At 37.5% G+C, this 22,735-nt stretch overlaps 2 protein-coding genes across 2 annotated transcripts in view; one reads left to right on the top strand and one right to left on the bottom strand.

The window, feature by feature from the left end:
* Positions 1 to 2,791: 2,791 nt before the first annotated feature.
* LOC112688603 overlaps positions 2,792 to 22,735 on the top strand; it is a 42,114-nt gene continuing 22,170 nt past the window's right edge. The window contains exons 1-2 of the mRNA XM_025561880.1: positions 2,792 to 3,017; positions 10,169 to 10,387. Coding sequence (XP_025417665.1) covers positions 2,792 to 3,017; positions 10,169 to 10,387 — 445 coding nt within the window. The remainder of the gene's footprint in view (positions 3,018 to 10,168; positions 10,388 to 22,735) is intronic.
* On the bottom strand, positions 18,690 to 20,753 carry LOC112688592 (mucin-2-like). Its single transcript, XM_025561869.1, has 4 exons — positions 20,409 to 20,753; positions 19,583 to 20,295; positions 18,944 to 19,089; positions 18,690 to 18,782 (listed from the first exon to the last, which is right to left on the bottom strand). The coding sequence occupies exons 1-2, from the start codon at positions 20,632 to 20,634 to the stop codon at positions 19,625 to 19,627; spliced, it is 897 nt and encodes a 298-aa protein (XP_025417654.1). The 5' UTR covers positions 20,635 to 20,753; the 3' UTR covers positions 18,690 to 18,782; positions 18,944 to 19,089; positions 19,583 to 19,624.

Raw genomic sequence — 22,735 nt, 5'->3', positions numbered from 1 at the left:
ATCAATTGTATTATCATTGTTCGTATAATTTTCCATTTCACATTAAGTTGTTTAAATATTGTCAGTATTATTTTCAAACAGACTAACAAGTTCCTCCTAATCATCTTAATTTTATTATTACTATTATTATTATTATTATTATTATTATTGTATAATTTTTTTTTTTTTTTTTGTATAGTACAAACCAACGTTTTATGAATATTTGTATAAATATTGACAATGAATAAAAAAAAATCATAATGGAAAGAAAGTTCATATCTTCTTATGTGAAGTGTTTTAGTCATTCATTCTTCTCATACCCTAATACTTAAATACGTCCCGGAGCTAGTAAAAAAAAACTTGTGTTATTGCGTCGGAGATAAAAAAAAAAAACCGTATTATACTTCTTAGGAAAAAATCAAGCTGTACAGAAATCTACGATATCTTTTACGAAGAATGCCTCTTTTAAAGCACATCTTATTGTACGGGTCGAACGTGCGGCGGATATATATATCAACGGATAATCCATGTATCGTCGATGGATCGGTAATCGTCGCGCCCAATAATACGATACGACTCGCGCATGATATTATTGTATACAATTATAACATACGGGTACGTACTATGCAGAACTTCTGTACTGGTCCGATCGGACGTGCGTCTCTTTCATACCTACAGCAGAATCCTTTTGAGTGGCAGACGGTGATATTAATGTGTGTTCGGTGCGAGTGTTTGTCTGGATCGTGTTCAAGTCCTCACTTGCCCGTCGACGGTTTTCAGTACAGTAATAGTGGATCTTATGGGATCGATTATTAGTCAGTGTAGTGCACACGAAGACCCGAAGAGAAGTAATGAGGAACCGCGTTGGGATCAGAGGCGATGGAATACGAAGCGGGAAAAAGAAAAGAAACTGTCGGAGGTGGTCGAGTGTATTGAGGATGGTCGTGGCACGAGAAGTGGAAGATACTATGAGGGGATGGTGAGAAGCTGTGGACGAGAGCGGCGCAGAGTGAACGAACTAAAATTTGTGGCATTATGTAATACTCTAGGCGTGTATTTTTTTTTTTTTTTTTTTTTTAATCGGACATCGATTATTCTTTGTACGTCGATGTACAAAAAAAAAAATTAATTAGTCTCCCGTAGATTTCATTTGCAACGCTTTTTTCTCGACTTTCTAGACAGTTACGACGACCCTCAAGCAGTCGCGTGGAGGTGTATAGAGATAGTAACCCCTTTCGAAGGGTATATTTGCCTACGCACGTACGCACTCGTAATTACGAGCAGAAAAGAGAGAAAAACAAATTCGAGAATATTTGCGAACAACGAGTGGAGTAGGCCTGGCGTTGTTATTACAACGAATTATTGTGTTGTAATTATTGTCATTACCACGTTGTCCGGCGCTCGAACACTCGACCGTACGCGGTCCTCGCGCACTAGAACGTGAATTAATTACGCGGCGCGGATCGTGCGCTCGCACAAAGGATACCGAGAAACACGCGTTGTCGAGTATGTCAGCGCTATGCGGTTCTGGCGGCACCGGACAGCGGTGCACGTCTGTTTAACCTCGCGTGGCTTTATTACTACGGGTTCGATGTGTTCCGTGCTTTCGCGAGTGGAGGGGCCGTTTTCCTCCGGGGGTGAGAAAATAAAAAAATTAAATTAAAATTCCTTTTCGATCCACGAACAGGGACGTACCCAGGGGGGGTCTGGACCCCCATTGAAATTTCTACATACTCAATAGTTTAACAGTAAACAGTATAATAATAGTATATATAGTGTATTTTGATTTCCCATTATCTTCGATGTACAAAGTTTATAGATTATATAATATACCTATAATGCATAATAAACCATACCATAGTTATTTACGGTCATTTGTTGGTATTGAATTAAACTATAATCACTGTTAGAGAACAGATAAAATAAAAATGTTGGACCTCCATCCATAAAAAAAATTCCTGTGTACGTCCTTGTCAACGAACAAAAAACATGATTTTCCTCTGAATACATATATTTTTCAACGGCCGTTCGTCTGCGGACTAACTTGTTTTGATGGTAAAACTACGAACGATACGGGTCGTTACTGTGTGTCAATAGTACGGTACGAATATTTTGATCCGCGACTTGCGCTCTCTCGGGCCGCTGAGAGGTGTTACGTTGTTGTATTAGCAATTAGAAATTCGTATCGGTGTTGGCTAAGATAGGCGATTAAGCGTTGGCGAGACGTAAAGCAATCGATGCATAAAAAAAAAAAAAAGAAACAACTATGTAGGTAATTATTGAAAAATATAACTAAAAAAAAATAATGAGTATATATTTTTGTTTTACAGGATAGGTTAGGTTAGGTACGCATTTATCGAAAAAATTGCATAAAACCATAATATATAAAATGTATAATATATAATATATAAACTTACTTTATTATAATAATTAAATTTATCAATTTTTTTTTGTTAATAATTATTTGAACAATGTGCTGTCTTTTTTTAAATTATTAGTTTATAAAAATCAAATATAATAATAATAAATAAAAATTGCTTTTTTTTAACATCAAAACTTCTTTCAAGAAACCCGAAGATAAAGCTATACATCGCCTATTTACGCTCTATTGTCATGTACGGATGTGAAACATGGTCCATGACGCAGGGCGATGAGAACAAACTATTGACTTTCAAAAAGAAAGTACTTAGAAAAATCTATGGGCCTGTGTTAAATCCAATTACTGGTTTATACGAGCGGAGAAAAATGCAGACTTAAGCAGACTGTATAATACTCTAAATATACAAGATTTTTTAAAATCAAAAAGACTTGAATGGGCTGGCCATCATATCGCCATGTATGGCGTGCAGAGGGAAGATTGATCAGACAAGCTCGCATTAACAAGCCAAATAAAAAACAACCAGTGGGAAGGCCGCGTCAACGATGGATGGATCGAGTAAGAGATGACTTAAAAAGATTGAGAATTGGAGCGAGTATTGAGGATACAGAAAAACAAGAACTTTGGAAAACTTTGGTGGAAGCTGCGAAGCGCCTAAATGGCGCGTGAAACAATTAAAAATTGCTTTTTTTTTATGAAAATTAAATATTATAAGTAGGTACTCGTGTGTGTTCATAAATTATTAGTTCAAAAATAGTATTTTATTTGAAAACTAATAGAAACTAATAGAAAACTAAAGGGTTTGGAAAAAATAACGCAGGATTTAAATCTGCTATAAATTAAATTTATTTCTTTAAAAAAAAAAAAAAACATAACAAATATATGTTTTCAGGAGAAATTAAGGTTTATCAGTGAAAAGTGGGCATATGGCCTTCCCTACTAGCCTCGTCACACTCCCAGTTTGAACTTCGCAGAACGAAATATCGTTTTCGTCGTTAAAAAAGAAAAATAATTATCTCTGTAGTACTTTGGGTCGTTTCTGTATTATATTTTATTTTACGGAGACCCCGTAATAATTATTAAATGTGATCGATTCGTAATGGTTCTCCGTTGAAAAGACTTGACATGATCGGAAGGTCATGCTACCGGAAGCAATCAAGTGTTGGACGGATTGCAAAAAAAAAAAACAGAAAATGACTTCCTTGAGGTCTGATATACGATTATTTTGTGCGCTCCTGAGTGCGGTTTTGGAACGAGGGCGGTGTGTCGTGAAGTCGTGTGACCGTCGCCGCCCCGCTAAGCTCGTCCGTTGTAAGAATATCGGATCGGCCGGAAGAAAAACACTGAACCGTGCGCAGGGCCGCACGATACCATTAACCCGGTGTCGACCACCCTCGCCCCACGTGTTAAAACATTAACGTCGTAAACAACAAGTGCATGCGCGTTGTTCGAAAGATCGTCCACCGCGTGTCGAATCGCGGAGCGTTACTGTGTGTTGTACAAATTACGACGTTATAGCGCATGGACGGCGAACCTTTTTCGGTACGAGTGCCAAATTATTCCAATTAAGGATTTGAAAATCGTTCGTGTGCCCGAAGAAAATTATATTTCCTAAGAATAAAAATAAAATCACAGATTTTTTTTTTTTTTTTGATTTTTAATGATTCTTTAGTGAAACACAAACAGCAATCGTTTCATTGAATTGGTCAAAACATTTATTTCCTTCGATTTGATTTAATTCGTCATGGTTTTCATAACCATAAGTTGACAAGGTATACGAAAGCATAAGGAATAACAACAATCGTTACATTGTCATTTTTAAAATATGTATAATTTTATTTTTATTTTTTATTTACAATTTTTAATAATTTCAATTTTTTGCTCGCGCCATTAAAATTTGGTCAACGTGTCATAAGTTCGCCAGCCCTGTTACAGCGTTCCGATGCACGTGTACTATATTCCATTCTGTTAGCTCTCGTCGAGACAGCGCGAGCATGAGAGCGTAGTCGACTCCACTCGTGTCATTTCGTGCGCGCTCTGTTCGTTGTCGGTTTTCTTGGTCGCAAGTCAGAGGCCACGAGGCTCGTTCAACCTCATGCAAGCTCGTGAGAGTGTAAAGCTAACATTATATTTGCTGTTTACGAATCTGTGACAGGACGCCCCGGACGACTGGATTTTCAGTGTTCGACCGGATCGACGGAGGAAAGCATTGATATACCTGTTATAATATCATGCGTGTGATAAGGTTCGCAAGTCGTTGGCTATACGATTTAAAACCGTTTTGACGATTCATCCATCGGGCTGAATCCGAAATTAAATTCCTCAGGACTGCGAGACTTCGTACCATGATCGCCTACTAAAAAAAAAAACATCCCTTCCAAGGCTCCGACACCTATGCGCTTATACGATAAACTAAATCCGCGAGGGACGCGCAACACGCTCGATGTTTTCATTTCATAGTCCCTAGTCCTCGAGCATGTGATACGGTAGTCGGGTGCTGCTTTCTATCCTGCCCGTCGCTCGTATTCGTTAAACTGTCGCGTCTCGTTTTTGCGTAAAAGTTCCTCCGAAACGAAAACTTTGGAACGTGCGGCCGGTCTAATAGTCACAGGACCGTTTCGATTATATCGTTCTATAGCAGGGTGGGGCAATTGTCAGCCCGCGAGCTTTTTTCAAATTATATCATACAATTTTAAAATGTATTGTCTATATTATATATGTTAGTATTGTATGTAACATAATGGCTATTAGTTATTATTATTTAAAAGATTCAGCAACTAAATTTATTTAAATTTTATTTATATTATTTATTTACTGTCTCAACTAAAAAACTAGTTATTTTATATTCATATAAGGCAACCAAAAGACTGATTGGCTTATTATTTTAATATTTAAAAAAAAAGCATTTATTTTGTTGTGTTAATTATGTTAAAAATAAATATATATATATAATTTGTATTGAAATATTGTTGTATTTTTTAAAACTTCAAAAACTGTTTCAAATAACAATCAAACAGAATGAATAACAAAACATATTAAATTTATATGTATGTTTCTATTTACCCATACATGAGTTTGTATAGAAACAGCATACTTAAAAATAAATATAAATTACATTTTGAAATTTAAGACTTTTCATTTTTAATGATTATATTGTATATTCAAAGACCTAAATTTGAAGCCATTAATATACTGTTTTGTTATTTCCATTTCAAATATATAAGCTTTTAAAGTTGAAAAGTCTTTCTATTCACCCTGTTTTACGGTACTCTATCTTATCGATGTAATAATTGTTACCAGGTGTTAAACTTTGTTAAATATCTAAATGTCATATGTATACGTATAACTTTCAAACATAGCGAACTATTCAACTATATCAGTTTCTTTGTACCATTATTATCGTACAGTCGTGCGTGTTGAATTTATTATTTCGGTGTATATAAATGCTAATTAAAATTCATTATTTTGAATGACCTTCATTTTTTTCCTGTGCTTTGGCCCGCTAGATTTTAATTTTCTAAAAATCGGCCCTCTAATGACTTTGAGTTGCCCATCCCTGATCTATAAGAGCGCATAAAGGACCGTTTCCTGGGCTTAACACTACCGTGTCATCGTTATCGTGCGTGCTTGGAAGATGGCGTAGCCGTCTGCGCGAGAGAATTATTCCGTCGCATGGGCGTAATCGTACGGAATACAAAACGACTAGGGAAAGGTTTGATCGAATAATACGTGGGTTAAATAAAAACGTGGCGTACGTAATGAGATAACCGTTCGTTCATTGAGTAATGTTTATTCAATTTTTTTCCCTCGTATTTTCTCGTTTCGCCGTATTTTTTACAGTACCGCTTTGTTCGTCTCGAAGTCGATTGCGATGCACATACAATTTCACGCAGAACGCAAGCCGACCTCGGTCTAAAGGTTAGGAAACGAGGATACCGGAGTAGTGTTGTCGGTTCGGCAAACGTTTGACGGGTACGCGAAATTTGACCGTCGTCCCTGCGACACTTCCGGTCCGGGTCGTCGGTTGTTTCCGAGACGGAACGGCTACCGGCAAGTGGTACGCATATCGTACGTAGGTATCCGCTTTGGCGTGCAACTGGCACGGATCAACTCGAATCGAAGCGCAATGATCAACCCTGGAGGAGAATCGGTCGCAGGGCTGTTCAGAGGGGGTGGGCAACGAGATAATTTTGCCCCAGGTCCTTTTGTTGGAATATTTTTTGAGGATCCCCATAAAATCTTGATGTATAATAATTAACAATAAAGCGTGTCGGCTATCAAAGTCGCGCGCGTTTAAGCATGCAGCGACTTTTCCGATTACGTCGCGCGATTAAATTATAAATAATATGAACAATATTCGATTCTATTATATAAGTGTGTAATGCAGTACATGGATTTAAATGAGCTTGATTTGTTACGGTTTGGATAGATACGTTTGCAAAAATTTCATTATTCTCAGTGAGTATTTTATTCATCATAACTTATTATTATAGTCGAAGGGCTCCCAAATTAATTTGCCCCTAGCCCCGAAAAACCTTGGGATGGTCCTGGTTGGTCGATCGATCACGGTTAATCTCTACACCAGGCGAGACCGTACAGAACGACGCCAACCGGCAGGGCTTAAAGTTGGGGGAGGAACCAGTGACGTATTTAGGGGAGGCTAGAGGGTGCGATCGCCCCGGGTGGAATTTTTTTAGGAGCGGCATCAGATTTTTACATAACCTATTTTATGTTGATGAACAATAATATAAATTGGTTAATTTTTTTTTTTTTAATTTGAGATAATATTCTAAGATTGGAAATATTCATGGGAGGGGGGGACAAAAATTGTCGACGAAAAACCTTTTTTAAAACATAAATAAGGGGGCAGAAAAACGTTAGCACCCGGGCGTCAAATTTCTGAATACGTCTCTGGGAGGAACTGAACTCTATTTCCCTACCCGTTACAGCGCTTATAAAACATCTTTAATATTTCTCCGAAGAGCTTACGATCGCTCGACCGTTTGTTAGAAATAATAATACGCAACAAGACAGTTGAAAAATTAGCTTTGTGATTCACTTGATGCCACTATAGGTGTAGATAAGTGTTCTAGAAAAAAACCAACTCGTATTGAACATGCATTATAAATTATATATTTATAAATAAACGTTTTTTAATATTTTTTTTTTAGTATTTTATACCTATTTACAGTTAATTACCTAGTTATTACATGGGAATATATGGAACGCTGAGAATGATTTGCGGGTTAGAGTCTCACCCAGTCTTTTTTTGCCACTTTAATCATTGCCGACCGGTCGATCTTTTTAGAAACATATTTTTCCAGGTAGAACGTCGTACGGACATTTGTACCTCCGGTCAGGTTCGTTCGAAACGTCCGTCTAACCGTTTTGGTTAAACGTAACATACAACGGAATCGCGCTTACGAATAATATAATACGATGTGTAGTATTTTTTTCCATCAGTCTTCTTAATTTTTCACAATAATTATTTTCTATCGTTTTTACGAACTGGAACGGGCGGCAAATGGTCAATGGATTAGGACGGTCAACCCTCGTTAACTTCGGTGGACGCGATAGTAAAAATAATTATAAAAACAATGGAGGTAACAAGCGGACGAGAGAAATTTAATTTTTTAACGATTAGGTCTTTTTTTTTCTTTCTTTTTCCTCGTCGCGATGGAAAACAAGAATCTGGTACGGTCGACTGTTTTGCTACTGTTTTGCGAGCGACTGATGCACCGTTTACGGTAAATTTTCGATCCGGATAATAAACGAATATCGTGCGCATGGTACGCGTCGAGTCGATTTCGAACTTTACAGACTCGCTGCCGAACATAATGTATAATAATATGCGTATTCTCGTATGCACCACTTTGAATATATTACATCGTATACAGCTTGGTGCACATGTCCCAAGCGGGTTCTCCGCGGTTTATAATAACAGTAATGGTATTCCCCCTGTATTATTTCGCACGCATTCAACTACTCTGGCCAGACGCAATGCAGTAACGGTGTAGACGACATCCACGGTGTCGGGGACCTTGCGGGCCGTCGTAAAAGTGATCTCCGCGTATACGCTTTGCGTCAGGCGCGTGCACATGAAATGATGATTTAAAAGTTCTAGTTTGTTTAGCTCTTTTTGGAAAACCTCGGTAAATAGTTTTGGTTAGGCAAAAAGTCTTGGATATGTAACGCAACGTTCGTTGTGCATATCGATTTCTGATTAATTAAAAATATTAAGTTTAGTTTCAAAATAAAATTTTACGTTTTGACAAAATTGTAAAAATCGTGTTAAGTCGGAATAAAAAATTAAAAAAATTAATAAGATTTTCATTTTTCATACCTACTTAGAATTTGAAAATAATGATACAAGATTTTTGATAAAGTTTTAATGGTAGTTGAAACAAAAAAAAAAAAAAATTAAATATTATTGGAATGTTTTGACGAAATTAGATATTTCAACGAATTTCCCGTTGAACGATATTAATTATTTACTTAAAGACGCATCATAGTTTCGAAATAATTAAATGAAGTTTGTGCTATTTACAGGCTCCAGAAATGTTCTCAAATTTCAGGTAACATTTTGTTGTAAAACTAGAACGTTAAAAGTTCGTTCTACCTTGTAAAGAAATTTGTTCCTTTAAAACCTTAATTGACCCACCTGACCTTTTGAACTAGGAATTTTTTTTCAAGATTAATGATACATTGAACACAAATTTAAAATAATGTAATACCAAAACAGAAATAGTGTTTAAATATAAATAAATGAACAAACGGTTTATAAAGGTTACGGGCAATATGGAATACCAAACAATGAACACATTGCCCGAGAAATTTAAACCGCGAATATAAATAAATAATTACCAAGAACAAAGTATCTTGAAAATCACGAAAACTTGACTGCTTAATCGTAAATATCGATTATTGTCCGTAAATTGTTGTTCGATTGTATCGGCTTAGTTGTTAATTTTATCAATGAGAAAATAATAAATATAACATAGAATAATATAGTCAGTAAGAAATATTATACTGATATCTTAACCTGTAGCCCGTTTTGAATTGGAGTCCTGTGAAGTATTTTGAAGTTTGTTTTTTTTTTTTTATATATATATATATATATATATATATATTTAATAGTCTTTACTCTTTTTACTTTTATTCAGTAACTGTTAGGTATTATTTGTTTTTAGTTTTCTGTAATTAATAACAATAAATTGTATAATGTAAATGCACATAAGTTATAGGGGGACTTGTGATTTTAATCGTATACCAATGTTTGTAATACAAGTTGAATTAAGTTTTTCAGTGCCTACAAATTCACAAACAGACGTACACCAGAAAGAAATTATGCTACCAACATTCAAACGTAACCTAACCGCCTTACACGGGATCCGGTTTTGTGGCCGAGGCCTTATCGCCCGCGCACCTTCTATTAACGCGAGGTGTTACTCAAGAGACGCGGTCGAAACGAACCCCAAGGCGTAATCAAGGAGCCCGGGTCGTCATATGGACCACCAGCACCGAGCTTGCGCTCGTACCCTTTCAAGCCGCGGACGTGAGAACCGTGTTGGGACCCGCGGTTTTCACTGGGTGTTGTGGTTTTGTTACTATCTCGCGCTGTGCCACTGCCACCACGTTTCAGCCGAGGTAGGCTCCTCAACCTTGGGGGCACCGGATCCGGAGTGGCTAGGCCAGTCCGGCGTGCGGTGGGGCTACCCCTCCCGTGGTACCGACTAGGTTTTTAGTTGACATCGGTTGGTCAACCCGGGGTTTTTGGCCCCTGCCACTATTCTTGCTTCTCGAACCGGCTAGTGGTGGGCCTTCTAACCGCCTTACAGTACGAGTTCTTCCATCGATTTCTTGTGGTGCTCGGGTGTACAAACATTGCGCACGGTTTCGGGGACCCGACGAAACATTACCGGAGTCAGATCGTCAACAATTTCTTCGGCGATTTGGACGCCTTCAGTAGAGGCAGCCATCCGAATTGCGTACCAAAAGAAATGACCACTTTTAGTCAACAACCGAATTGCGGTAACAGTTTTTTTTTTTTTTGTGACAGGGTGAAGTCGCGTGCGAGTATTTTTCGGGACAGGCCCGAATCGCGGGCGTAAACTTTGAGCAGACGACCGGTTTTCGTGCACCTGCACGGCTGCAGGTTTTATTTATTATATGTACGATAATTGTTTTCAACTTTTTGACTGATATACCTGTGTATTATTATTTTCAAATTGGTTTTAAGTATGATTTTTTCGCACTCCCCGCACGCAATTCGACCTAAGTAATGATTTTCACACTCAACTCGAAAACACCGATGTAACTAACCATGAGCATCCGATTACACGGGCTTGTTTCGCAGACGGGATTTTCGAGAAGGGATTCTCGGCCGAATGCAACGAGTAATAATAACGCGGTGAAACGTTCCGCTGTCCGAGGTTCGCTTGCGGGAAACGAGTGTCAAAACTTTTCAAATCAAGAGGTCTGTATTGTGCGCCACGGCGCATTGAACTCCGAGATTAACTTATACTCGCTCCCAACGTCACCCTCGAGCACATAACTTATTTATAACTGATAATGTTATTATTATTAGTAGTGGTAGTAGTATTATATGAATACATTACGCCCAGTTGCGTGAACTGGGAGTCGTATGAGTTCGTAGGAGTGTTTTTTCACGACCCCAAAACATCATGCGTTCATCGGTTTTCGAAAAATAGAAATGTATTTAATTTAAAATTTGTATAAATATGCCCGACTGCAATATCAATAATTTAATGATTGTCATTTGTTCTTAAGAAATACCGCACTCTGTTCTTTGCGGACGATTTAAAAATATTTATCCGTATTTCTTCGCTGGATGATTGTCAAGTCCTTCGAGATGAACTAAATATTCTGTCTAATTGGTGTCAGGATTGGGGTATGTGGCTGAATAAAAATGAACTGATAAGCGTTGTTTAATGCGTTTTTTTCAGACCCAATGAGCGTATCATTTTTATGTACTCTATAAATTATGTTCAACTTAATTCAGTTTCTTCGATTATACATCTAGGAATAACTTAAACCAATTATTTAAATATGTGTAAACACATTGAATATTTTGTGAAAAAATCTTTGAAAGTTTTAGGATTTATTAAACACAATTCGTCTAAATTCAAATGCCTTAGATCGTTTCATTGTATTTTGTGTTATTAGGTCTATTTTAGAATACGGATCTCCCGTCCGAAATCCGTACTCTCAGGACCACATTTAAGGGAAGAGACTATGGTCACAATCGTCCCGAGCACCAAATTTTTAAGATGGTCGAAAATGTGTTCACTGAAATATTTCTGTATATATTATGAATAGTTAACACTTAAATTTGAAATTGGTTTACGATATTATTATTATAATAACATAACCAATGAATTATCAAAATATGTAAAACGACAACAAAACGAAACAACTTCTTTGGTGAATAATGGGTATAGTGTAATTAAATAAATATACATACATGTATTAGTATAAGCAAGACATGTGAGGCCTACGCTATTGAGGATGTGACGATCAGACCATTTCTGTCAATCGTCCACAACACAGCTCGATGTCATGCAGGACTCGTTCCGAGTGACGATAACACGTCCCGTAGTAACGGTGACGGTTCGTTATTCGCGTAGCTGTGCATACGTCACAGAGGACTGAACCACCCGATTTCCGAAAACTCACTCCGAAAGCACTCGAAAAATATGTTATTTATTAGTGCACGCTGTGGACGCGAGGGAATTGAATTTTTAAATTTATCGCCATTAATAATAATAATACTAACAACAAGAAGAATGGCGCTTTACGTGATACCATCATCCGAATGTTCGTGTGGTTTGTTACATTGCGTGCACGTGTGAGAGACACTCGGAGAGGGAGAGAGAATTTTGAAAAAGGCGAAACGTAGTACACAGCCCTTTGTATACGTTTCGTGGCCAAATAAGGGACGGCCGTTTTTCCCGCCTATCAGTTTTATTACAGTATAATTTATTATATATGCTATACAATTAATAATTTACTGCATTGTCGACAGTTTATTTTATTGTTTGTATAACAAACAAACACGAATATATTATATTTTCTTTAACTCAAATTTATGCCAACATTGCTAACGTACAACAATTATTGTTTCGTATACATTTCGCACATGTATTTATATACATAAGTATGTATTTTATGTATATTTATACATATATTTACCGAGTTTCCGTGTAAAACGAATATTATCTTATCAAACACGAGATGACTGTGATAACAATATCATCATGTTGGGTAATATCAACTAAAATTAAATTATTATTCTTTTTCTAGTCTTTGATTTAATAATTGGCTTGCAACAATGTTCTTGATTCTATGCCGTTGGTCTTCTTCTTTTATTGTTGGTATAAATTACGTTTCTTGATCTACCATAATCTATCAGGAATTATGAGAATTATTATAATTATGAGTAGTTCATTAGAATTATCCTCATCAACTTTTACTGCAAGTGTACCATTTATTTGATAACCAGTATATTGATGATAACCTGAATATATAATAATGATTGAACAAAACATTTTAACACGTATTAGTTTATCAAACGTTAGTTAATTGTTAGATAACAATTAAATAGTAGAAAATATAATTTACTGACCAAAATTGATAAATTTGGTGTGACCAGTTACTATTGAGAGTAAAAATAACGTTAAACAAAAAAAACCACCTTTATAAATAAATTCTTTATAAAAATAATTCCAGAACCATGTTTATTCAATCGAAATAAAAATAATCAAAACAGAATTATTAAAATTAATTTTATGGTACTTATTTTGTAGTAGTATTTTTTAGTGCTCGCCATTACACGTGTAATGAATTACACGGGTACACGTGTTATTATCTGAAACGGGATTAAGGTCCGTGTAAATAAAATACACGTGTATTTTATTACACGCCGCATTACCTGTGTAGCTAAATACCCGACATTACCCATGTATTTTATTCTCCACGTTTTTGTATTGTAATAATTGAGATTTCTCTATTATTAAATATTAAATTTCTTTATAGCAATTGTATTATGAATTTTATTATTATTTATTAATGTACGTTATGTATTACTTTTAAATGTCTACCGAATGATCCTGTTGATCCTCCAGCACTACTAAACTCTTCATTTGAATTATCATCACATAAATTACAAATAGCCCTATTACCTTGACGTTTACCATATTGCCACACCCAACTTTTTGGTTGATAACTCATCTTTCAAACCAAAATATTAAAACTGCAATGCGTTGCGTAAAACAGTGGACGTCACAGACGCACAATATAAAATATTCTTCAAATTGACAAAATAATTATATAAGTTATCAAAGCCGTGAAGATGGCAATAAAACAACTTTGGGTTTGTTTGTTTAAAATTAAAACCAGTTTGAAATTATCGTATATAAAATAATATTACAAATAACGATAACGTAGAATTTTAATGAATTACATAATTTGAACCTAAGTCATAACATTCATAACATTTATATATTATATTTCTAAATAATAAAAGATATAAGATTTTGAAATTATTATATACTTAACCTAACCTTAACCTAACCGCGGATGCAACTCGGACAAAATATAATTTAGGGACGCAATTCGTATGCGCCAGAGCGATGGCATTTATAGAATATATTTTATATAAATTATGATAGAATAAGTCAAAATATTAAGTAATTCTTAATTAATTAAGTAATAATTCTTAATTATTAAGTAATATTAAGTAATATTAAATAATTAAGTAGGTGTAATAAAGTATTCAAGTTAAAATCATTTTTATAAGAGTGAAATATCCACTTAGTTTAAAAAAAATTGCCAATTTCTGTGAAAGCCAAACAAGATTCATACCAATATTTGAATAATTATATACCTTGAAATATACCTTTAATTACCCTGCATTAATAACTAAACGGGTGTCTGATATTTACTTATCGGGTAATACGAGATGGTATAATTACACGGGTAACGGGTATTAAATACACGTGTATCAGTAAGAAATACCCGTGTATTGAAAACACGGATATTAATAGATTTATTATACGTGTACACGTAACGCGGATACACGTGTACTCTAATAACCGTGTACGACTACGACCCCTAGTATTTTTTGAAGGAACAAAACAATAATCATACACAAATACACATATATAATATGATCCTACAGCGTGTGTATATTCGAACAGGAACTATAATATCGTACATTTTTAAATTCATTTTCAAAAGCCGGTCATAGACCGTGCGACCTAACTTTTTGAAAAGCAATTCGGGTAGTCACCGAATCAGACGAAAGTATTAGTTAAACATTCGAGTGTCGACGAATGAGAAATGTTATGGTTCATAAAATTTGAATTATTGTGAAAACCATAAGGCCATGTAAGCATATAATATTGTATTATACATGCTGATTATTGTTTAGTATTTTTCGATTTAAACTTTCGGTAAATACCTTTATTTATAAATAGATACATTTTATTTTATTTTATTCTCGATTAGAACAGACATAAATAAATAAATATAATCTCGTAACTGTTTGATTAAAACGCGTTTCTGAATTTTGTATTGTACATGGTGAAGGGAAAGATAAACTCAACACAACGCGAACGAGTGATCACGTACGACACTTATCGTTTATGGAAATTGAGACTTGAAGTGTACAAATTTCCGAAATGAAACAAACCGTTAATGTGGTTGATTTTCTGTGCGTCATATACGGCACATGTATAAAACATATAGAACAAATATAAGTCCGACAACTGATGATTGATTGCGACATGACAAAAAGTTCAATATACCAAATGGCTCGTAGATATGGTACATTTATAGGACTTTGACGCGCATCTTCGTGAAACGTCTCGAAATACAAAACGTTTTATACAGCCGCAAATATAGAAAATGAACGAGGTGTGGTAGAAATTCGTAGAATGCCTTGCAGTTAAGATATGGCGTAGAGCTATTGTCACATATTATTATACTACGGAAAAATCGTGTGGGAATAGGGTTAAGAACGATAAAGGGTAAAATTTTTAAATGTATATATACATATACGAATGTATGGTATACATCAGGGGTGACCAACAGGTCGAATCCGCGATTCCCTTTCAATTCTTATTTTACTTTTTTTACATTTTTTTATATTTTAGTTCAACCGGTGAATATAAAAATCAAATTAATAAAGCAATATATGTTAATTAATAACCATAAAAAATGAAATTGTACCCCGTGGTCGAGTAGTAGTAGGTATATATAATGGATACTCCGTATTAATTATCGATATTATTCATCGCGTTCGTATCAATCGATGAAAAATATACTAAAACACATGCTACGTACAATTTTAAAATTCATTGTTAGTCATTACTTATTAATATTTAATAAACGAAAGAAATAAAGAAAATGCATACGCATGCACGCAAGTGAAACGTATATTCGCTCAGCGACAACCTTTTTTTTTCTTCCGGTAGATCGTGACGGCCTAGAATAACTCGGAAGTCTAGAAAATTTGGTCACTCCTGGCCCGTATATAAACAGGTGTACGTCAAACCATCGTCAGGACCCCACGATACTTCCAATAGATTTAGAGGGTGTGTGCGTGCGCGTGACGTGTATAGGTATAATAAAATAAAATTATAAATTGAATCGTTCAGTAAACGTTATTTGTTCCCGGCCGAGTGATATTGCATGTCGCCGAGATGACACTGATGTTTTATCACGCCAACAATATAAATGAGATTGCCGTAAAGCGTGAATGAAAAAAAAAATGAATACACGCATGTATACGTACCTATTCCCACAATTGATTTCAGGTGAATATTTCTGTCAGCCTTTCGATTTGCATAAAAACCGCCACCGCGACCACATCACATCGCTATCTCGCGATACTGATTGTTGCCGTACACGAGGGGATTTCGAATTCGATTACGAAACAAAACAAAACAAAAAAAGTATACATAATATTATATTTATACTATCGGATTTGTCTCATCGTCCTGCGTGTGTCTATAAATATCCATGCAAACGTAATAAATCACGAACACATGCGCACGTAAACAAGGTAAACAACGCGTGCATGTGTGTCTACGACTATGCGTTGGTTTTTCTCGAATTTCCCGGTTACATAGGTTGTATAAATTCTTATACTGTTGTTCGTTCCAAAATATTATACGTGTCCGAAGATAACGACGATATTCACTCACGAGCAGTGGTGTATTGGTAAATATGAATACAAACATAAATACCTATATATATATATGCGCAATAAAAAAATATGGATATTAACCTAAAAAAATGCTATCGATACGATCGACAATTGTTTTTCTCGCTACGTTCGAATAAACTAAATTTTAATCCTTTACGAATGTTTATAACTTCAAATGAGACTGAAAAATATAACACTACAACATATACGTTTGCCGTGCGTTATAAATCGCATAATGCACATTTAAGAACCACAGGCTGAATTTTCGTACTCCATACCATTTCATTCAATATTATAAACGGACGTAGTAAGTAACCACCGCAACCATAATCACCGGAAGGTAGGTAATGATCACGGTAGAAGCTCGTGCGTTTACCAACGCCGTTACTCGTCAACATTTAGTTAGTGCCGAAGTTTTCGAAATATTATTCATACACCCTAAGGTGGACTCAGGAGTTTGTACGCCCGGGGAAAACGTTAAAATTATGCCCTACAGTAGACCAATAATCAAGTATTCTTGTCGAGAATTTTTTTCTAATAATAAACGTACAACCATACTTGTTGACTTTTAACAAAATTAAGTTTAACAAAGTTAAAAATATCAAGTAGTTGTTAATAATTACAAAAATTACTCCTTCTACAATTTTACGGCCGGGGATGAATCCCCGTGTTCTCTCCTCTAGTTCCACTCCTGTATACGTATGTAGTACGTGCACATAAACACGCTCGATGGGCAGCGAATAAACGTAACGACATAAAACGCCCGTAAACCGTTGTTTCCGAGACGTTCCCGGTAAACTTCTGCGTTTCTGACGATTTCGTTCGCCCATAAATATTCATCCCCGCGCGTCCAATGAATAATTTATTACTTTTGAACGTTCTACGACGTAGTAACAGTAACCTATTGTGAATGTCCGCTGTGCAGAAGTAAAACGAGTGGTACGAAGATGGGACACGCGCAGTGGACATTTTCGCACGCCTTTGCACAGTGGCAAATGGTCCTCTAAAACGTAATCGAACGAGCAATGTTGATTCATGAACTCGACTTTATGATTTTGTATGTGTACATTTGAACGATCGGAAACTTATATTTTTTCGCGCGACACTGTAAAACAAGGGAAAAAAATACAACGGTCAGACTTATGAAATAACAATATTTATTTTTATCGTATAGTTGTCATTCTACTTGAAATGACGTCATTCAGCTTTTCGAAAACAGTATTACATAATGACTACAACTCGAAATACCGTTCAAACGTAAAAAAGCTATATCGATATATCGAATATCAAAAGGACCACAAAATTAAAAATAATTGAAAAAGGAACGTTGTGAATTTTGTGGAAACAGTTAGGTGATCAGTTCGCTTGTTTCCGGCTATACCGACATGACTGAGGGAACCCATGAAAATTGACAATTTTATCGTTGAGGCTGATAGGAAAAATTAGGTTAATGTGTATGACACACAATTTTTTTTTCAAATGCAAGTGTTTGCACTGCCGGAACTAGATCGTTTCGGTTTCGGTTTTGGTCCCGGGTAATTGAACAATAATTGCCGTATGACGTGCGACCAACCCCTAAACCGGTCGGTTCATCTCCGTTAGTCGTACGGATTGACAGCGAGACCGGCGGCGGCCGCGGCTCGCTGGTACGGAAGAAATGGCGATAACATCGACCAACGACAAACGCACGTACACGGGCGGAGGCGGATCGATGTTGGCGACGTCGGATATCTTCCGGTCACTGGCGACCACGATACTGGTTCGCGGACCGGGCACCGGGCAGTGGTGGCGGTTGGGCAAACGGCCATGGTCAGCGGTGTGGGTAGCGAATCGGCCGCGGTGGCAAAGCACTGGTGGTCATCGTCAGTGTCTTCTTCGACGAGGAAATCAAAAAAATCTCCGTCGTCATTCACGGGAGTCGGACAGTGGTGGGGTGGCCGCGTCATCACGTTTTAGGTGGTCATGAACGGTGAGGCACGAACGGTATACTTCCGCGGCGGAAATGTGCGAACGGTGGTCGAGATCGGAGTGTTGCAAGGGGTGCAGCGGGTCGGCGGCGGCGGCCAGGTGCGAATGGCCGTCGGAAGAGTGCGTTAGGTCGTGGCCGTACAGCAACGGCACGGCGATCCCTGGATGGTGGTCGTTGGCCGCGTCCAAAGGGTTCGCGAACATCCGCACGGCGTCGTCCGAAAAACCCTGATAAACAAAACATATCATAAAATGATTATTTTAACTCTACAATTTAGTTTTATCGTCCGATTAAATACAAACAATTGTAAACAAAATATTTATAAGAAAGTTTTTTAAGTTCTTGTACGTCTCTAATACCCCGATTTATCTTGGGCGAGTTTACTCACTGCTCATCAGCTATTAAAATTGTATGCGGTTGAACGATAGACTTGTCCGATAACTCTCCGGCTAAGAAATAAGTTTGCTTGCTCGTGTATGTGACGTATCGGCAGGACCGTAGCAAGTGGATGGCGATAGGTGCCTACTGCAATTCCTAGGAAAACGCCAAAATATAAATCTTGCATTTATTGTTAATAATTACAATTGTAAATGTCGAATATTTTCTTTATGCGATGGTAAGTTAAAAACGTACACACCACGACGCGAAGAAAGAAAAATAAAAGACGAAAGAAAAAAAAGAAGAAGAATGAATTGAAAATGAAAAGTGGCGAGTCACCGATGTACGCCCTCATCGATGTTGTCGCGCACGATAATCGGTGATACTCAAGGCCGGACTTTGATAGGCGACGGTGGAGGGATCAGGATGGACCGATATCAAGCCTCCTTGGACACGCGAATCATGTGGTACGAGTACTGGCAGTGCGAAGCATGTCCGGCTCGAACAATGACTCTCTACTAATTGGTGTTGATAAAGTCAAGAGATTATAAGAATCTATATAATCTAAGAAGACCCTACGATGCGATTGGCCAATGGGATTTCCATTCATCACAGCTAAAGAAATTAGACGTTACTAACTAATACGTACGACGTGCGACCAACCCCTAAACCGGCCGGTTAATATCCTCCGTTAGTCGTACGGACCGACAGCGATACCGGCGGCGGCCGCGGCTCGCTGGTAGTGAAGAGACGGCGAACGGGTAGGCGACAACACCGGCCGATGACAAACGCACGTGCACGGGCGGCGGCGGCGGATCGGTGTTGGCGACGTCGGATACCTTCCGGTCACCGGCGACCGCGGTACTGGTTCGCGGACCGGGCACCGGGCAGTGGTGGCGGTAGGGTAAACGGTCGTGATCAGCGGTGTGGGTGGAGAATCGGCCGCAGTGGTAACGCGCCGGCGAACGTCGTCGTCCTCATCGTCGGTGTCTTCTTCGACGAGAAAATCAAGAAAATCTTCTCCGTCGTCGTTCACGGGAGGCGGACAGTGGTGCGGTGGTCGCGTCGTCGGGCTTTCGGTGGTCGTGAACGGTGAGACACGAACGGTATACTTCCAGGGCGGCAAGGTGCGAACGGTGGCCGTGGCCGGAGTGTCGCATGCGGTGCAGCGGGTCGGCAGCGGCGGCCAGGTGCGAGTGGCCGTCGGAAGAGTGCGTTGAGTCGTGGCCGTACGACAACGGCACGGCGGCCCCTGGGTGGTGGTCGTTGGCTGCGACCAACGGGTTCGCGAACATCCACACGGCGTCGTCCGGCTCCGAACGATCCGGTCGTCCGTGTACCCGCCGTCGGTTCCCGTCGATCCTGTGGACCCACACGTACGGAAAACGTCAAGAAAATTCCGGGCGGGTTTCGTTTATTTGGCGATTGTCGTTTTGGATAAAATTATTGAAAATGTTATGTAAAATATTTCGTACCACCGATCGACGTTCCCAGCCAGTCTTGCTTCACGTAAATTTGGATCCGTGACATAGCCAACGGACGTACGGCCATCGGCGTGGCCTTACCGCGTCCAACGACCGATGCTAAATAATCCGATGGCGTCCTGTAACTGGTCGGGATTATGCGCTGGATGCCGGCGTTCGTCAAAGTCCACCGGCATGCTACCAAGATCAAAACAAAAAACTGGATGAATGTGATCATTTTAAATCAACGAAAAATGCGTTTCACTTGCTACACGGAGAGTACAAAAGAGATGGTTCTCGAAAAATAACATATGACGATAAATAAACAATTAACCGATTACGTTTGTAACTGGGTTTTTTTTTATATATCCAACAACTTAATTATTTAATTAGAACGAAGTAAACGGTAATTTTTATTAGTTCAACAATTGAAATCAACACACTAAATTAGATTTTTTTTTTTATTTATACCTTGCAATTATACGTATTTCAATATACCAAACATAAATATATAGTAAAAAAAAAAAAACACTGATAAACAAAACATATCATAAAAAGATCATTTTAACTCTACAATTTAGTTTCATCGTCCGATTAATTACTTACAAACGTCCATTATAAACAAAATATTTATAAGAAAGTTTTTTAAGTTCCTGTTCGTCTCTAAAATTCCGATTTACCTTGGGCGAGTTTACTCACTGCTCATCAGCGATTAAAGTTGCATGCGTTTGAACGACCGACTTGTCTGATTACTCTCCGGCGCTAATAAATAAGCTCGCTTTCTCGTGCATGTGACGTATCGGCAGGACCGTAGCAAGTGGATGGCGATAGGTGCCTACTGCAATTCCTAGAAAAACGCCAAAATATAAATCTTGCATTTATTGTTAATAATTACAATTGTAAATGTCGAATATTTTCTTTATGCAATTGTAAGTTAAAAAACGTACACACCACGACGCGAAGAAAGAAAAAAAAGAAGAAGAATGAATTGAAAATGAAAAATGGCGAGTCACCGATGTACGCCCTCATCGATGTTGTCGCGCACGATAATCGGTGATACTCGAGGCCGGACTGTGATAGGCGGTGGTGGAGGGATCAGGATGGACCGATATCAAGCCTCCTTGGACACGCGAATCATGTGGTACGAGTACTGGCAGTGCGAAGCATGTCCGGCTCGATCAATGACACTCTACTAATTGGTGTTGATATAGTCAAGAGATTATAAGAATCTATATAATCTAAGAAGACCGTACGATGCGACGTCGTCGATCGATAAACCGTTTCCTGGGAACAAAAAATGTATATAATTTAGCTGTAAATAGACGGGAACCGATATTTCATTTATTATTACCTAATATTACAAATGTAAATACATTTTAAATCTAATGAATCAAAAAAGTATTCAATAAATTAATGCGGTATTCAAAAGTAAAATAAAGTACTTAACATAACGTTCAATTCCTTCTAAAATAAAATTATTGAAAAAAAAAACATGTCCACGATACGATATAATACGCCGTGTTTGGAGAGAACGCGTTTCATTTTACATGAACGATGATGAACGATTGCGCCTTGGGCGCGATGTTTGAATGATAGTTTTTAAAATCACAGATTCAAATAATTTTTTTGTCCGAGAATATTTTTGCCATCCCAAAATGTTCTAAATATTTACGTATCTACGTTGTACGCGTAGGGACGAGTACCCAAACACACCCGCCTAGGCCGTTCGGGAATTTTGTGTCTAACGCTCAAGTCAGGTGAGGTTAGTTGTACCGATAATACCCACTCGAGCCTTCGAGTTATCGCTTTCACCCCTGCTGTGTCCTCGCTGCGGTCGCTGAAGCCCTTCAGCACAGCAACTCCCCCCCTCTCCGCGCAGAAATCACATATGAACCAATCCGTCCGAGCGCAACAATAACGTCAAATAATTAAATGATAAAAATTTTATTAAAATTGAAAACTATCAAACGTTTAATATTGATATACAAATCAAATAAACATTTAGTCTATGTATAGAAATAAATTAAGAAAAGCTTAGCCTAGAGTATTATTATATTTGTAAAGTACGACTTGTTTCGAGGAGTTAAAAATTCATCGCCAGGCATACTAAGTTAATAAGATAACGATTGAATGTGAAAAAAATAAATAATTGCGATTTTATTTATTCGTATCCAGTCACAATTTCATTTTTTTCATATTCAGTAGCGATTTTATCGACTTAGTCGATGCGCCGACAATGAATTTTTAATTAGAAATTCGTCATGCTCCGCAAATACTCCAGGCTAAGCTTTTATTTATTTGTTTGTTTAGTTCTGTACGTAAACTATTTGTTTATTTGT

Source organism: Sipha flava, unplaced genomic scaffold (genome assembly GCF_003268045.1).
Source record: "Sipha flava isolate LNK unplaced genomic scaffold, YSA_version1 39_pilon_pilon, whole genome shotgun sequence".
Lineage (NCBI taxonomy): Eukaryota > Metazoa > Arthropoda > Insecta > Hemiptera > Aphididae > Sipha > Sipha flava.
Note: the sequence above shows the minus strand (reverse complement) of the source record. Positions and strands in the feature narration are given on the sequence as shown.